This window comes from Plenodomus lingam (assembly GCF_022343315.1).
Source record: "Plenodomus lingam strain CAN1 chromosome Unknown contig_21, whole genome shotgun sequence".
NCBI lineage: Eukaryota > Fungi > Ascomycota > Dothideomycetes > Pleosporales > Leptosphaeriaceae > Plenodomus > Plenodomus lingam.
The window spans coordinates 1,315,577-1,333,489 of NW_027093938.1; the positions used below are offsets into that span (position 1 = coordinate 1,315,577).

The 17,913-nt window shown below is 48.9% G+C and overlaps 5 protein-coding genes across 5 annotated transcripts; 3 read left to right on the forward strand and 2 right to left on the reverse strand.

Annotated features, from left to right (window-relative positions):
* Positions 1 to 926: 926 nt before the first annotated feature.
* IAQ61_005312 (uncharacterized protein) lies at positions 927 to 3,167 on the forward strand (the record flags this gene model as incomplete). The annotated part of the gene is made up of 3 exons (XM_003837620.2): positions 927 to 1,213; positions 1,321 to 1,781; positions 1,968 to 3,167. The coding sequence occupies exons 1-3, from the start codon at positions 940 to 942 to the stop codon at positions 3,165 to 3,167; spliced, it is 1,935 nt and encodes a 644-aa protein (XP_003837668.1). The 5' UTR covers positions 927 to 939.
* A 147-nt stretch (positions 3,168 to 3,314) lies between these two features.
* Positions 3,315 to 4,919, reverse strand: IAQ61_005313 (uncharacterized protein; the record flags this gene model as incomplete). The annotated part of the gene is made up of 4 exons (XM_066096746.1): positions 3,315 to 3,432; positions 3,485 to 4,522; positions 4,576 to 4,731; positions 4,798 to 4,919. 4 exons carry the CDS (start codon positions 4,917 to 4,919, stop codon positions 3,315 to 3,317), a joined length of 1,434 nt encoding a protein of 477 aa, XP_065953441.1.
* An 804-nt stretch (positions 4,920 to 5,723) lies between these two features.
* IAQ61_005314 (uncharacterized protein) lies at positions 5,724 to 10,294 on the reverse strand. The gene is made up of 3 exons (XM_003837617.2): positions 8,151 to 10,294; positions 7,075 to 8,098; positions 5,724 to 6,980 (listed from the first exon to the last, which is right to left on the reverse strand). Exons 2-3 carry the CDS (start codon positions 7,809 to 7,811, stop codon positions 6,089 to 6,091), a joined length of 1,629 nt encoding a protein of 542 aa, XP_003837665.2. The 5' UTR covers positions 7,812 to 8,098; positions 8,151 to 10,294; the 3' UTR covers positions 5,724 to 6,088.
* A 391-nt stretch (positions 10,295 to 10,685) lies between these two features.
* IAQ61_005315 (uncharacterized protein) lies at positions 10,686 to 11,173 on the forward strand (the record flags this gene model as incomplete). The annotated part of the gene is made up of 3 exons (XM_066096747.1): positions 10,686 to 10,830; positions 10,914 to 11,094; positions 11,149 to 11,173. The coding sequence occupies 3 exons, from the start codon at positions 10,686 to 10,688 to the stop codon at positions 11,171 to 11,173; spliced, it is 351 nt and encodes a 116-aa protein (XP_065953442.1).
* A 1,834-nt stretch (positions 11,174 to 13,007) lies between these two features.
* Positions 13,008 to 15,289, forward strand: IAQ61_005316 (uncharacterized protein; the record flags this gene model as incomplete). The annotated part of the gene is made up of 2 exons (XM_003837615.2): positions 13,008 to 14,774; positions 15,054 to 15,289. Coding segments are annotated over exons 1-2 (1,947 nt in total), but the record flags the coding sequence as incomplete, so codon positions are not given.
* Between the last annotated feature and the right edge of the window lie 2,624 nt (positions 15,290 to 17,913).

Genomic DNA, 17,913 nt, shown 5'->3' on the forward strand with positions numbered 1-17,913 from the left:
CATATGTGCAACAATTAAAATCGCAGTACGGACCGGTGTACCGCACTTCAGTCATACGTGCCCACTGCACGTGTTAATAATGATAGTAATATTTTCCTAGATTATTTGCGCCTGTGATGAAGGGTGTTACACTGCATGCATGATGCATGGGAAATCTCCGATGCGCGTGATATGGCTTAGGTGCCGTGCAACGATCTTACCATGAATCGAAGTGGACGCAACAAACATCATTTTCAGCAAGCGTCCTTTAGTCCCGCCAAATCTCCCAAGCAAGCTCATTCTCTCCTCCCAAATTTTATCATTGCCATTCTCAAACCACCAAATCCTAGCCACATCGTAAGTATGAAGTCCACACTCGAGTCGGAAATAAACCTGCAACCTCGTACCTGATAACCCTACCCCACCCAAGCCCGGTATTCAAAAGCCGGGAGCATACAATTTACCCAAGACCCCAGTACCGATACCCCGTTTCAGCTTCCAACAAAACGCTATATTACATACAAATTACCACGCCTCCACCTCTTGCTCAAAAAGATTTCCACAGTCGCCCTGGGGCCTATGAAATGCTTCGCTAGTGCATCACCCGACCTGTACCGTACCGCTTCCCCGTTGTTTCTCCTCGAAACGCGCGTGGCGAGACTGGGGATGTGGCTGGAATCCCGGGAATAGAGTTGGCGATAGATGAGGCTTTGATTGGGTATGGGTTGGAAGGAGGTGGTGATTGGTATGGGAGTTTTTGAGAGGCACCAGGGGCCTGATGAGGCGGGATTTGAGCATTCGTGTGAGGGGTGTACAAGTCGCATGAGGAGGTGTATATAAGGGGGACGTGGTGAATCTGGATTACGCAGATTGTGTTCGATAGGAAGCACATCTTCTCTTGCTCTCCATCTCTCTTGTATCTACTTCCACGTCATTTCCCCACGCAGTAACATTCTCGCGATGTTGTCTTTGCTGGTACTCCTGGCACCACTGGTGGCAGCTCATGGTCACGTCGAAAAGGTGATTGCCGATGGCGTTACCTATCAAGGCTGGAACGCTGCGTTGAGGTATCAGAATCCCATTCCTGCAACTGTCGGCTGGCAAGCAGACAACCTCGACAACGGCTTCGTCGAACCCAGTCGCTTTGGAAGCGCAGATATCGTCTGCCACAAGCTCGGGAAGAGCAATGGCGCCTATGTCGCTGTTAAGCCAGGCAGCAAAGTAACCTTCCAGTGTACATAACCCCAGTTCCGTCTCATTTCAAAGAAACAAACCTTAGCAAAACATGCTCGAAGCCCATACACAACCATCGACATACAACATATGCTAACGCTCAAGCAGGGGACACATGGCCCGTCTCCCACGCTGGCCCAGTCCAAGAATACATAGCCCCTTGCAACGGCGACTGCGGCTCCGTAACCCCAACCTCCCTCCGATGGACCAAGGTCCAATCCAGCGCCTATAAATCTGGTAGTAACCCAGGGAACTGGGTCACCGACGACCTGATCAAGAACAACTTCAGCTGGGATCTCACAATCCCCAACCTCGCACCGGGCAAGTACGTCGTCCGGCACGAAATCATTGCCCTGCATGCGGCCGGACAGCCCAACGGCGCCCAGGCCTACCCGCAGTGCATCAATATCGAGGTTGGGGGCAGTGGCACTGTCAAGTTGGATGGGGGAGTCCCAGCTACGAGCTTTTATAAGGCGACGGACCCGGGGATTGTGTTTTCGCTGTATAGGTCGTTTGATGGGTATCCGATTCCCGGGCCGGAGGTGAAGAAGTTGGCGAAGCGAGGGGAGGTGAGGGAGCATGCGAGGGATTTTGCATGATGAGACGTTGATGTGGATGTGGTTGGAGATGTTGAGATGGAGGGAGGTTATCTTGTAGGCAAAGAGATATATCTTGTTCAAGAGGGTACTGTCCATGTGTTGCTCATTACTGAGTCTAATTTGGAAAGCAAACGTTGTTGCATAGATGCTACATAGGCAAACAAGTCACTTCCCCTAGAGTTCATTCTCACCTTCACCCATCCCCCGCTAGTCATATTACCGCTCACCACCCATCTCACTGCGAAATCCAAGCTGCTCCTTTGCCTTTCCACAGTATATACAACAACAAACTTACAGTCCCCAAACAACACCACCGCCTCCATCATGGTCACGCCGACACCCCAATTAACCCTCTCGATCTCACCACCACCACACCTGCTCCTCTCCCCTCCACCCAATCATCCAACCCGCACCGCTTCAATGACCCCACCGCCCATCCAAACTGTCCGACCAACCGCACCAGCGACAAACAACGCCGTATCCCCAACCTATCACACGTTCGCCGCAGAGCACGCTGCTCCCTCCCCCCTCGCACACTCAGTTTTACATTCATCTCCACACGACCAGCAGCATGACCACATCGACCCCATCTCACCATCCACATACACAACATCGCCAATGACTCCGACATCACCAGTCCTGACGCCCGTCTCACCTCGCGCAGAACTCGCATCACCGATTGTATCTGCCCGGCTTGCGTTTCCCTTGCCGCCACTGCCTGTATACAATACGGCTGCCCAGGAGACGGAGATTGGGACTGCAGCTACGACGGCGACGGCGACAGAAACCAGGAACAACATGCAACAGACACAGTGTTGCACAGCTTTCCCCAATGCCTTACCTCCGCGCCCGCAGCGGAAGAAGGCGGGTATGATTAAGCGATTGTTTGAGCGGAGAGGGGAGCGGGGTGGACATGGAGATGGGGATGTGGAAATGGGGGATATGGCTGGTAGGACGAGTGTTGTTGTTTCTGCTGGGTCTGGCCATCGGGATAATCGTTATCGTGCGCAGAGCACTACAACCGGCACACTCACCACCCCTATCCTGATGCCTACCAACGGTCCCTCAATCGGTCCCTCGAATGCTACCACTGGTCGCCGCTACAGCATGTACCGTCGTCTCGGGATATTGCTTGTCGCGGCGTTGGTGTCGTGTGTGCTGCTGTTTGCGATTGTGGGGCTGGTGTTGTATTTGGTGAAGTATAGGAGGAAACAGGAGGGGGGCCCTGGTCTTGTTGCGGGCGGGAAGGGAGCTGGGGAGAGTGGGAAGGGGGTTGGTGAGAGTTATAGTGGTCTTGCGGAGAGTGAGAATGGGATTATGGAGGTGCTGACGAGGATTGGCGGGGTTGGTGGGTGATGTGGTGATTTGGGGGAAGGGGGGGGGGGGGGGAGAGAGAGGGGATGAGGACAGTGAAACCGAGTCACTTTGAGAGAATCCAACATGTACTCAAAAAGACAATGAAGACAACTCGTGAGAAATTCACAGCCCCTTATACGCACTCCTCTACAACACCATTTTAAACTCTGGATCCCGATCATCGCCTTTCCCCTGCCAAGCCGCATACTTCCCCCTCGCCTTGTCCCTGTTAATCTTGCTCACCCATGCCACATTCGCCGCGACCCTACCATGCACATTAGCAAGCCCGTGTTGACTTGACGCGAGAAAAAACTTACAAGATCCAAGCGGCACAGAGCAGACCCAACATGATACGATGACTAGGATGAAAATGCGGGGCTTCTTTCTTCTGATAGACAAAACTGGCGACGAACCCGCCGGCATTGGCAATCGCCAACTGCAGCGCACTGGTGGTCGCGCGCTTGTAATGGCCAGCGCTGTTGTTGCTGTTCCAGGAGAGAATACAGGGTACGGTGGAGTACATGCCCGTGGCCATGAGAAATGTCATGCTGTATTGGACTTTGGGGTTGGTGGACTGGCTGATTACCGCGTAGCCGACAATGGCGACGGGCAGTGTGCACAGCATGACGGGACCGCGGAGAGCAAGGCGGTCAGATAGGAGTGCGGTGATGACGGTGAAGAAGGCGGCGACGGCGTAGGGGATGACGGTCCATAACTGGGCTTGGTTGGGATCCTTGGCGAAGCCGTTGTTGACGATGGTGGGGAGGAAAAGGCCGAAGGAATAGAGGCCGCAGAGGATGGAGAAGTAAGCGAGCGCAGTGAGCCAGACTTGGAGGTTTAGGATGCCGCGTTTTACTTCGGCCCAGTCGAAGCGTTCCTGCTCGGCGCTGGATTCTCCTAGGCGGCGCCGTGCATCGGTTTTCTCGGACGTGGTGAGGAAGCGGGAGGATTCGATGGAGTTGGGGAGGAGGAGGGCGGATGCGAGGCCGATGAGGACTGTGAGGAGTCCCTCAATAACGAATATAAAGGACCAGCCTTGTAGACCGCCTGCTGGGCCTATAGCATTGAGGCCGCGTGCCAGCAGACCGCCAAAAGCACCTGATAGGGATGCAGCTGTATAGAAGATGCCGATGCGAAGAGCTAGCTCGTCTCTACGGTAGAATTGGGAGAGGTAGAGAACCATGCCCGGCAAGAGGCCACCCTCTGCTACCCCGAGGAGTGCGCGGACGGTGGCGAAAGATGCAAAGTTTTTTACGAATCCGAGACACATGGTCAGGATGCCCCAAACGGTTGTGAGCAAGGGAAGCCAGATCTTGGGCGATACCCTCTTGAGCACGAGGTTGGACGGAAGCTCACTATCACAGTGTCAATCACTAGACGCGCTTTGATCTTGTTGATTCCAACGTACCTGGCGATATATGTTGCATAAAACACACACAGTCCAATCGCGTACTGATGGTCGTTGATATGAATGTCCCTTTGCAGTCCGAGGATTTTGGCATTCCCGACATTCGTGCGGTCGATAAAGGAGCACAAGAACAACAGCGCGAGGACGGGCAAAATCCTGCCATGGTCAATACCGTATAACGATTGAAAGACTGCGTAGTACGCAACAGGATCGTAAACATACCGTACATCCATCTTCAGCAGCACACCACGCGTCATCTTCCCATCGGCATCGTGCACTCCCACCTCTCCCACCTCACAGCCACCCGTCTGCTCAAGTTTCTCATCATCCATCTTGTCGTCCATTGCACTATCTCAACTCTCCTTTCAAACAAAACCAAGAAGATTTCGTACCACAAGTCTCTTGTATCTAAAGTCCCCGTACCGGATCCCTTTTCGAATCTAAAACCCAAGAACCAAATCCCACCAAGACGCATCATCACTCAAGATAAGCACGCCCCCTCGCATTAAAAAGCCTACCGATACCTACCCGAGACCCGACCCAAACCCTTCCCATCCAGAACCTAATCCCGCCATCTCCGTCCACCCCACGGGGTTGCACGGCAGACCCAACCTCCATTCCATCTTCCCATTGGCTACAACAGCTACACACCGCGCCGTCGCCTGCTGCATCTGCATTGGGCCGCTCATGATCGGCAGCGCTGCAAGCGTCAGTGTGGAGCTTGTTGCTTGTTGCCTGTGCTTAGCAACCGTGACTGCGCAGCGGGTGTAGATTTGGCACCGAGGGTGAGAGAATGGTGGTGTGTAGGATGCGGTGCGGTGGGTTATGCCGATGTGAATGTGAGAATTGGGGATGATAGGTTGTGATGCGGTGTGTGGTTAGGACAATACATGTGGGAGGTGGGTATGTTATGTAGGTAGCATGATGTTGTTCGGGTGCGGTTAGTCGTCCTTGTCACCGTACCTATCCGACAAGCTTTTTGCGGGCAGGGAGGGGATGGAGCGAGTGGCGGACCAAGCATGGCGAAGCTTTCTTGATGTCCTGGTCTGGGTTATGCTTGGCTGGTTGGCGAGGTTCTGGGTGTTGCGGTTTCTTTTGGAGTACGCACGGTACCTAGGTACGGTTGCATGTGTTCATTCTGCACAATGCCTATAATGATCAGATCACCGTTAGGGGATGAGCAGCTGTGATGACTCAGGCAAGACTTGGTCACGACATGAACTCAACGACATATTTACAAGCGTCCATGCTGTAGGTATCGGTCCGATACCAAGGTGAATGTTCAGCATGTTTTTGCAAGCCAACATAGCCGTTTACAGACCATCGTGGACTTGGTTGAAAGCTAGAAACGGCATATATCAACGTATTTACAGCACACTCGCCGCGTGTAATGACAGGCGCTACGAATGACAATCCATGGGAAAACGACATGATCCTCATCATCTTCTTCTTCGTCATTCGCTTTCACCCATTCTGCCGCTTCACGGCACAACCCAACCGTCAATGCATACGACTAATCCATAGTCTTCAAATCCGGCGCAACCTCAAACGCTGCATCAGTCTTCTCCTTCACCATCTGTACATCCACGCCCGGCGCCACCTCCGTCAGCGTCAGCCCACCCCTCTTCCGATTCACCTCGAAGACGCAAAGGTCGGTGATGATCGTGCTCACACAACGCGCCCCCGTCAGCGGCAACCCGCACTCTTGTACAATCTTGCTGCTACCGTCCTTGGCCGTGTGCTCGGTCGCAACAACGACTTTGGTAGCTTCGGGGTTGGACACGAGATCCATGGCGCCACCCATGCCCTTGAAGACCTTGCCGGGGACCATGTAGTTTGCGAGATCGCCGGCGGCGCTGACTTGGAGCGCACCGAGGATACTGACGTCGACGTGGCCGCCGCGGATCATGCCAAAGGATTCGGAGCTGTCAAAGGTGCTTGCGCCCGGCAGGAGTGTCACCGTCTCTTTGCCGGCGTTGATGATGTCGGCGTCGAGCTCGGATTCGGTCGGGTAGGGTCCCATGCCTAGGATGCCGTTTTCCGACTGAAGCCATACTTTGGTGGTTGGAGGGACGAACGAGGCACTGAGAGTGGGAATGCCGACGCCTAGGTTGCAGTAGTAGCCGTGTTTCAACTCTTTGGCTGCGCGGCGGGCTATGCGTTCGCGGCTGGACATGTTTTCCGAAGATGCGGTGGGCGAGGTGGTGGAAGCGGCTTCTTCTTTGCGGAGTTTCTTAATCTCAATGTTCTTGGGGACTGTGGAGGGGACGATGCGGTCAACGAAGATGCCGGGGAGGTCGATGTCGTCTGCGTCAAAGGTGCCTATGGGTACTATCTCCTCTGCTTCGACGATGGTGAGACGAGCTGCTTTTGCCATTATGGGCCCAAAGGCTTTGGTGGTGTATCTGTTCGCCTCCATGTCAGCATTTCACAACCTTCTTCTTGGCTCTGAAAACAATATGCAGCCGTTGGTTCAAGAGAAGAAATTCCAAGACTCACCTAAACACACAGTTGCCCGCTTCGTCCACTCTTGCCGCCCTGACAATCGCAACATCGCCATTCAACGCCTCCTCCATCAGATACCTCTTCCCCCCAAACTCCCTCACTTCCCTTTTCTTCCCATATCCGACAGCCTTCCCCTCGCCATTGAACCTCGCCGGCACCTTGCCTTCCGCCACCAACGTGTCCACTGCCGTTGGCGTATAAAATGCCGGAATACCAGCTCCAGCAGCCCTTAACCTCTCAGCCAGCGTACCCTGCGGACAAAGCTCAATCTCGATACCACCAGAAAGGTACTGTTTCTCCAGCGCCTTGTTATTCCCGAGGAACGAGATGATGAGTTTCTCAACCTGTCCATTCTTGGTTAAATGCGCCAACCCCCCAACATCCTCGATACCGGCATTGTTCGACACCGCCGTCAGCGAATGCAGCGACTTGGGCCCACGCTTCTTCATCGCCTGAATCAGCGTTTCTGCAACACCGCAGAGCCCAAAGCCTGCGCTCAGAATGGTGGAACCCGGCTGTATGTCCGCGACTGCTTCGTCGGCATCTTTGAACAGCTTGGACTTGGAGCGGTCGATCTTTGGCGCCGACGTGCTGATGGCTCGTGTGTTTGTGAAGCGCCATTGTGGCGGTAATGTGCGTAGTGCGCGTAACTGCGCAGGTAGTGGCCGCAGCAATGTTATGTGTGTAGGGAGAGCGGCAAGGAGGCGGTAGGAAGAGGGTAATGCGTCCATTGTGAGGCTTTACGGTAGGTAGACCTCACAGGGAAGTATTGTGGGAATGCGCGCGTATGAACAGAGGGCGCAACCGCTTGAACGGCTGTGTTGTGAACGATCAGATGCTCAAGGGGACAGTCCAAGATGGTTCCAGAGAAACCGCCAAACTGTCACGAAGAATAGAATTACATCCGAACAACATGACGCTTATGCGCCTGTCCGTGTCTCTGTGTCTGTCGCATAGCCGGCACGCTCAAACGTCATGATCGGCTCTATTTCAATTGCCGAACACAAAACTCAGGGTCCTAAACTAGGTAAGCCAAACCACTGCCACCAGGGCCAGACAGAGAGTATTACCTTGTCACAGTTGATGAATGATTAACCTTGGCAATGTACAAGCGCCGAATATTTGATGCCTCAATCTGAGCACATCTTCCTGCTTCTACAATGTGCAAAACATCCTCTAGACGCTCCGCTAGGTATGTGAGGAGCCATGGCATAGGCACCATATGTAGGTACCGGTACCCTTGTTGACATACTCACACTTCTGACCATCTGCCCCAAAGTAACCACTAGAAAGGTCCTTTGAAGATGCGAGAACATATCGGCATCCAAAAAAAAGCCTTGTTCAATCGACCTATTCACCATCGCCTTTGCGAATCAGATTGAGGACTTGGAGAAATTCATGAGGTTCCGGCCTGAAAAGTCGAAAGCACAGGCATTTCGTTTGCTCGATGATTCACTTCCGCAGGAAACAACTCAGTTTGCTGGGGTATGTCACAGGTGAAGGACTCGTGGGGCACTGAAAGGACACGGTAACCAGGATTTGCCTCAATTATGCCACTGCTATCAGAACGTGGCTGCTACTATTCTACCATGTCGTTTCATTATCCGCTCTGGTAGGCTTTTATCAAGCACAGTCCATTATCAAGCACAGTCCATATCAGGAAATTGCACGAAGCCACAGCAATTACCAAAATTGTTAATCGGATCGCTGATATCTTTGATGGCCGGATCGAAATTACAAAGCAAACTGTTTATTTTTCCAAATGCATCGCCATCTATAGTCTTGAAAGGGTGTGGACAGCAGCCGCTTGTGGCTGTGTTGCTGAATGACGGTTGCCTTCCATCTCGACGGAAACACCTGCATCTGAAGGGGGGCGGCTTGTACGTAAAAGCATCCTGGCCCTGTTGGAGGGAAAGAATGCATCGGCCCAGCAACCACAATGCCATTCTACCATCTTCTTGACCATGATTGGGCTTGCAATATCTTCACGTTGCAACTCACCACCTCCACGTTACCAGCCGTTGTGCCCAAGCAGAAAGCGATGCCATTAAACTAGGCTACGCAGAGAAGGCCTCGCAGTCTCCAGCGTTGGCTGGATGGGTGTAATGGTCATCGCGAGCAAGCTACGTAGAAGGGCTGAAGACTGGCACCAATCGAGGAGAATGTGCTTTTTCTACTGTGTTTTGTGACTTGCCCACCCTGATCACAACCATCATGAGATGAAAGCATGTCAAAGAGTTGCCAAGATGACGGTCACTTGTTGACTTGTATAGTGAGTATCGCTTTCTGCAATCCATGCTCTTCCCGTCTGCTCACGTGCTCCAATGACATCATCTTCTAGCCGAGCTTGTGTTTAGAGTAGCAGCGACGTGCCTTTCTGGCAGATTGGAGAGATTTGGGGTGAAATCGGAGATTGGAGGACACATCGGAGGCAGCGAGATTTTGCGGCCGCCCTACCGTGATTGATGACAACGAGCATGTGGATATTTCACATCTCGTGCATGCGTACACAGTAAGTTGGTGGTGGTGGTGGTGGTGGTGGTAGTAGGGTACTAGTAGGGAAAGGATGTTGAGTTTTGTCTATTTCCATCCGAAACACTCGTTCCACTCGACAGTCTGTACTGATCGACCGACGGCAAGCCCTCCGTCGCCGACTCCGCGGGAAGCACGACGCGTAATCGAGGCTTAGTCAGACGCATCACCCGCTCTGGCAGTACAAATCCGCCTTGCCAACCCTCGTCGCAAGACGGATAGAGCCGTGGTATTGATTTCCGCCTGACAAGTGTTTCATCGCCAGCACACCAAGGCCGAAAAGAGTGGTGTCAAAGGGTAGAGTAGGGTAAGCTGTGTGTGGAGAGAGCGGGTTGGCAGAAGCCTGGTTTTGTTTGTTTTGCGAGCGGGCTGGCCAGCGAGGAGAGGAGGAGGAGGAGAGGAGGAGGAAGAAGAGGAGAGCATAGCCACGCCGAATGGGGCCGGGGCGTGGTATACTTGGTAGTCAGCCGCAGCGCCTTGGAGGATTGCGGTCGCAAAGGTTACGTGTGCCTCAGAGGCCAAGAGGGGATGGCAATCCGGACAAAAGCGGGGTCCCTGTGAGACGAAAAACACGTGATCCTCTCCTGCCAGCCAATGGCCATGCACATGGCGTGTGCTGCCAATTCCCGATTGGGCCATGTTACGAGCTGTCAGATGCTGCGGGCTTGTCGGTGGGAAAACAAGGGCGAACTGGCAGAGCCGTTGATCGTATTAAGATCCAAGGCATCTCCCTTTGCACACCGGCTGCTTTCTCCAAGTCTCTGCTCCCTGATTGATGAGAAATCGGTGCCCTGCAATCTGCGATCCAAGCCCTGGGTCAACCTCCACCCACGGTCGATATTCGATCCGCCATCGCCCGTAGCCCGTCCATCTTACGACGGTACGCTCACTGCCAGCCTGAGTCCCGGAAGTCCCGCGCCACACTCGCTCGCTCACCGGAAATTCTATTCACGCCGCTGTCAACCGGCCACCTCGATCAAATACGCTGGCCTGGAGGTTCTCGTTCTGTGCCACCACCACCACCACATACCAAACTTCCATCTCACTACCGTCCAACCCGCAACGCCCCCGCCATGTATCTTCCAAGAAGGGATGACATGGGTTCCATCATCACCCATCTTCAAAAGAGGGACAACATGGGCTTTACCATCGCCCCAGCCTTGATCATTTTTCTCGTCATCCTCGGATCTGGTGCGCTTGTCATCTGTGGCTTTGCAGGTAAGACGATTCCCCTACGCGTGTGCCATCGGAAGAGGGCAGGGCCTTTGCTGTCTAGTTGTGCGTGGGTCTAACGAAACCAGTAATGCGCTTCTACGGAGGCGATATAGAAGATCAGTCGAGTTACAATGCTCGCAGTCCTGAACAAGATGCGTATATGCGAGAGGTCAGGGAGCGAAACTGGAACAAGCTGCCGAATTTTGCCCACCAGCATCGCCGAGGCAATCCCAATCAAAACATGGCCCACGCTCCTATCAGTGCAACGTAAGGAATATTGCTCTGTCAGAGTCACAAACGACGATCTGACTGTGATAACAGCAACAGCACTACGACGTATGGGTGAAGACGCCGACAAAGGACAGGCCTTCTAACCTGTACTGATGATTGATGACGAAAACCAAAGAAGCGGCATGGAGGATGGAGGTCGCACATGTCTCGACATGGAGATGCGTGGTACAAGGGTCAGCGGCAGAAGAAACCGTTCTCAAAGAAGATCGAAGAACTTCTAGGTCATGGCACCTACCAACCCCGAGCGCCTGCCCACGGCCGATTCGTATCGCAAGGCCATAACGCAAAGATGGAAAGACCCTGCGAGACAGCAGCGATGCGCTCGAAAACGGTCGTATACCACAGAGCGGTGGTGACGTCATTGGCGTCGACCTGAAGAGCCATGCCAACATTTGGGTGGGCGACCTACGTGATGAGGCAGCGTTCATCTGCAAATTTCCCATGTTTTCTAAACAGTCAGCCTTTTCCTACACATGGCAGAAACGAAGGTGTTTGCAAGGGTTTGTACTCTCCGAATCAAAAGCCAGTTGTGGCGACTGACCGTTTCGACCATTTTCAATAAATGTCCACAATAAGAGGAGTAGCAATGGCAATCAATTCTCAGCTGGTAAGCCACATGAGGTTGATGACCTGTCCAGATAACATTGCTTTGCTTAATGTGGGATGAAAATCCAAGTTCCGAAGTGTTGTCGTTCGAGTACTGTGAATATCCAGGTGGGACGGTATTGACCAAAGGATGATCGACACCGGACGGAACGGACTAGGGTCGTTCTTGTCTTTAGCTTCTCATTGAACCAAGTCGCTGAATCTGGCAACGAGCGGAAAAGCCTCAGGCTCATGCGAAAGACCTCAGGACCGGGAGATGACTCTTAGCAGACCTACTCGACCACCAACATCCAGTAGTCCATGCTTAGCTGACGGTCTGAACAGTCTGCCTAGTAGGACCGAATATGGGATGAAAGTTTGCCGGCCCTTGATGGTGAGCCAGTTGGTATCGTGGGCGTTTAGAATGAGACTGCTGGAACTGTAGATAGAGTACTCTATGTTCGCTACAGTCAGCACGCTGGAATCGTCTATGACTAGGTATTTGGAGTAAAGATCTATCTGTCCTAGTCTATGTATCTGATGGCAACTGGCATGATGCTTGTACCAGTCCCTTGCAATATGACCGGTCTGGGCGTGGCCATGAGAAGCACCGTTGGGGTACCGGTATCGAGGGACAGATCAGGACAACTTGCTTTGATTCGTCTGCGCATACTATCCGTACAATCCAACTTGAACATCGGGTTCCGTCTCCGCGCAGCCATTGGATTTCTACCGATGATCGCGTCTGTTGATCAGGTTCGAATATAGAGGTCAGAACGGCGTAGTATCTATGGAGAGGAGAGAAGGGAAGAGAACCACAGCTCCAAGGGTCGGTATAAATATATGCCGATGCACTAAGCCTCTTGCGGGACCCGTTGGAGCTTCTCTTGACTGAAACTTGCCCGTTCACTACTCTACCATCTCCAAGCAATCATTTGTATACTTTGTAAATGCGCATCTGTATACGTCTACTATCTCTGTGTATACGTCTACTATCTCTGTTCAGCTCTGCAAGCTCAAACAGACATTGATCTTGCCATTCTGCGCATGATAGTACACAAGATCTACTGTTCACCTACAAACCTGGTCACCTCCCTGCAACTCATGGAAGCTTAGCATCCCTCTTTCGCATCACTTGAAGGATTACCGATCTGCACTCCACATCACTTGACCAACTCCAATTTTTTACTTTCACCAACCGAAAGACGGCAGACCCCCCGTAGTAGTGACCAAGTCGGATAACTGGGTACGTACAATGACGTTGTTGGCCACTGTTTAACCTCTTGGGCCGAACTACTTCACAGAACGTTACATCAGCTACCCAGCACTCGCGCATGCCCATGGGACTGTCGAGCGGGGTATGGCAAACGCGCAGGTGAAGGGCCAATTAGCTGTATGGGAACTTACCATGCTGCTCATCTCCGCAATTGTGCTTCTCATAACGCTAGTTCATGACCTTCGGCCCATCTTGACGAATACATATCTGTCTGCATCGTGGACCAACTTCCCTGCCCTATCCACATTCCTCCTCGCCATAGAAATGCAGTATCTCAAGTTACTAGGTGCGCTGTACAGTATACCGCTGTTGGCCACAGCACAATGTCCAGCCTACATAGGTTATGCTAAAGAGATTCATGAGCCTCTGAGCTCCGGCAAATACAAGCTTGCGTACCAGCGACCAACGGAAGAGTGCCGCACATTCAAGTCCCCGGCTCTGGAAGATACAGTCAAACGCATGGAAAGTGTCATTCGCGACCCCGATCTCTACCGCCTGTTTCAGAATGCGTATCCAAACACTCTCGACACTGCGATCAAATGGAAGGGAGTTGCAGCAGACAATGCAGACGAAGAGCTGACCTTCATCATCACGGGAGACATCGATGCAATGTGGCTACGCGACTCGTCCAACCAATTGCAAAGCTACCTGCCTCTGCTCAACGCCAGCAGCGAACCAGATTCGATTGCCAGTCTGTATCGCGGTGTCATCAACCTTCAGGCCCGATACCTCCTCACGTCACCGTACTGCAACTCTTTCCAACCGCCTGTAGAGAGCGGAATCGGAATAGCCATCAATGAAGCTGCAAGCCAGGACACGGTTTTTCCAACTTACTCCAACGACTCCGTATTCGAGTGCAAATACGAACTCGACTCTCTCGCCGCCTTCTTGCAGATCTCCACCGACTACTATGACGCCACGGGCGACGCCGAGTTCTTCGGCAAGTTCCACTGGGTCGAAGCAGTCGAGGCTGTCCTCAAGGTGGCGGAAGACATGAGACTCCCGACCTATGGCCCTGATGGCGCTGTCCTCACCAGTCCGTATACTTTTACTCGATACACCACACGTGCCACTGAGACCTTCGCCAACGATGGGCTGGGGAACCCAACAGCCAATGGCACTGGACTCATCAGGAGCGGTTTCCGACCTAGCGATGACGCTACCCTTTACCAGCTCTACATTCCTTCCAACATGATGTTCAGTTCCTATCTGTCAACCACTGCCGAAATCATGGGCCAACTCAACGATGGTAATTCAGCACAGCTTTCACAAAAAATGTGTGATTTTTCCTCAAGCTTGCGCGATGCTATTGAGACGCATGGCACGGTGCATCATATCAAGTATGGCAACATCTATGCCTTTGAGGTTGACGGATATGGCTCCAGAAACATCATGGACGATGCCAATATCCCCGGTCTTTTATCCGCTCCCTTCTTCCGCTATCCCGTCAATCCAGAGACTTATGCCAACACGCGCTCGCTCATTCTGAGTGCTGATAACCCATACTTTATGCGCGGCCCTGTCCTCAGCGCCATCGGCGGCCCCCACATAGGTCCCGGAATGGCGTGGCCCATGGCCTCGATTGTGCGCATCCTGACCACGGACGATAATGACGAGATTGTCCACGAGCTCTCTCAGCTTGTGAGCAGTACAGCGGGCTTGGGTTTGATTCACGAGAGCGTCAACAGCTTCAACGAGACCAACTGGACCAGGCAGTGGTTCTCATGGGCGAATGGATTGTTTGGGCAGATGATGTTGGATTTGGAGGACCGAAAGCCAGAGATTTTGGAAACGAGTTTTCAATGAGGCGTTCTGGCTCGCGATTCGAGTGGTAGCTATGGGCGGAAGAAGATGGATGTGAATCTACAGGGCGTTCTGCAGAGATGGGTAATGACTGGATTCATCGGAATGTCCACCACATTCAAGTATTGTAGTTCGTTAATACAAGAAACCATCCTTGACATTACTGTTATCGCAAGTGCATTCTCACTGTTCCATGATGATGTGCACACCAACCTCGCTTGCATTGGAAAACCCTGGACACCAGTGTGGCAAGGACAGCATTGAAGAGAAGGCTGTCAGTCTGAGGCACAGCACCAAGTCTCACTATCCAACCTGATGCCTGAATCGAGCGGCCTGGGGGCGTCATCGCTGCGTAACAATGCCTCCACGAAGGAGTGCTTCCCAGGCAGTGCGAAGCAACTCAAGTGGTGGCAGTGGGTGTCAGGTGACGTGCCAGGCCAGCTGTGCCACAATAAGCGCTACCAGTACCGGTACAGCAGAGCTTACAAGACTACCGAGCTGGCACTAGGTCGCACGCCTTCAGATGAGAGGAGTTGCCTTGGTTTCACATTGCATGGACAGTGAAGAAACCGTGGTGGCATGTCATATGACCATGGGTTTAGCGTCGGGCGACTTGGGCTTTACTCTGAGTGGTTAGAATATCCCTGTAGGTTCAAGTCCACGTTATAGCGGCAAATTTTTATAGTTATATAAACTAGCCTATAGTTAAGTATAAATTAGAGTAATTTAAGCAAGTAAATATAGTTTTTATTACTATCTTTTTTAAATATATTCTAAACCTATTCTTAATAATATATAGGCGTTCCTAAATACTATACTAGAGTTTAGTATAGTAGTACTAGATAATATATCTAAACTAGATAGTAATATTAGAGATAAATTTAAGTAACTATATAAAGTGCTAGAGGAGGATAGTAGTAGTAGTATTAAGGAAGTAAGTAAAAGTAAATAGAATAAGTTTAGAATAGGTTAGTAACACGTTATAGGGGTATAATATATACCTTACTTATAGTAATAGTTAAGGACTACTACTTATACTAGTAATTATTAAGTATATAGCTATTCTCCTAGTATACCCTTAATTATATAGCTAAGGGTATAGGTATATAATACTAGTTTAGTAATATAAAGATAGCTCTTATCTAATAAGAGAAGAGGTGCTTATATAGGCTATATAGGTAACACGTTAAGAATATATTCTTAAATTATTCTAATTCTAGTAGGTACAATATTCCTGCTAGTCTATCTATCTTAATAGGCCTATAACTTTACTATTCTTTAATAGCTAGCTAGCAAGCTAGTATAAATACTAATACTCTAGGGTAAAAGCGTGTAAGTATCTTAAGAATATGTTATAAATATATTCTTATTATATTATTAATAATATATTATATAATTAGATCTAAACCTTAAAAAGTGTAGTACCTAAGAAAATTCTATAAAGAGAACTATAAATAAGAAGCTATTATTATAGCCTTATTAAGCGCTTCTCTTTAAGGATTTATAAAGACTACTAGGTGTCTTATTATCCTATAATAAGGACTATAGTAAATTAGGTAGGGAGTAAAACTTAAATATATTTAAAATATATTAATAATAAGTTAGTAAATTATAGAACAGGCTTAACTATATATTAGCTATTAGAACTATAGCCTAATATCTACTACTAGGAAAAAATATTATTTTAGTTAGGTACTACTAGAGGTAGACTCTATATATCTATAAGGTCTTCTAACTAGGGAGATATTAAATCTTTCTAGTAGTCCTGCTTTATATTCTATAGTTAAGCTATAGTTAAGCTAGATAAAGAAGTGTGGTAGGCATATTATAACCTATTCCTAACACGTTCCTAATATATTCTAGGCATTAATTATCTATAAGGGCAAGGATCTCTATTTAAAATCCTATATAAAGTTACCTTCTAAGTAATTATACTAATAGATATAGTAGTAATACCTTTTTTTACTATTATTTCTTTTAGTATATATATATATACCTCCTCCTCCCTTAACACTATCTAATAGTAATATTAAGGAAGTAGTAAAGGTATTATAGCCTATGCTTACTCTATAGCTTATATAATATAAGTTGTTTATAACCTATTATAAATATATTCCTAACTTATTATAGCCTAGTTCCTAAACTTAACCTAGCTCTAAACCTATCTCTAACTTAAAGGTTTCTATTCTATTAAAGAAATATATATTAGCTTTATAAATAAAGATAAAATCTTACGTATTATAAAGCGTAAAAAGCTTCTATAGTTCCTATTTAAAAGTAGCCTTAGAGGAGTATACTATAAGTAGAGGATAAAGTATTAGGATCCTAAAACTATACGTGGTGTAAGAGAATAGGTTTAGAATATATTGCTAACACGTTACTACAGGCGTATATATAGTAAATCTTTATATTAAGCTTAAGTAACTTAATTATTTACCTTTTTAAAGAGTAGGTATTAATTCTATTAGATTAAGATATGTTCTAGATAGATATATTATATAAGAGGTTATATAGGGCATAGGTAGAGATTCTAATAGTAATCTTCTACCTATAGGAAAAGAAGCGTACGTATTAAGAATAGGTTTATAATATATTTCTAATATATTATAGTTATTATACTTAGCTAAATTATTATAGATAAGGATATAACTAAGATATATTAAGTTACTATTACTAACTTCTTTTAGAAGTGTAAAGCACTTATAAAAAGATAAGTGTTATAGAGGTATATTTACTTATAGGGATTCTATAGGACTACTATTAATATATATAATAAGTAGATAATAGGCAAGTTTTATAGCGCACTATAACCTATTTATAACGTGTTTCTAACTTATTTCTAGGACTTAGGCACTATCTCTAGTTAATTAATCCCTATAAGCGTAACTAGTGCTAGCAACTTTAATCTTGTATAAGATTTTGTTAAGTATATCTATAAAGAAGTATTTATAAAGCATATAAAAGAGAGCTAGATAATACTACCTCTTTATATCTAAGTAAATTACTACAGGTATTAATAGCAGAGGAATACTTTTAGCTTACTAACCTCCTCTTACGTAAGTAAATATATTCTAAACCTATTCTAAATATATTCCTAACTTGTTCTTATATAATTAGAACACAAACCCTCT

Bases quoted from the DNA above. Each gene is read 5' to 3' on its own strand.
- IAQ61_005314 (XM_003837617.2), bottom strand. From the start codon at position 7,811: ATGGACGCATTACCCTCTTCCTACCGCCTCCTTGCCGCTCTCCCTACA. The intron at 6,981-7,074 runs GTGAGTCTTGGA...GGAGGCGAACAG, and splicing joins GCGGGCAACTGTGTGTTTAG to ATACACCACCAAAGCCTTTG.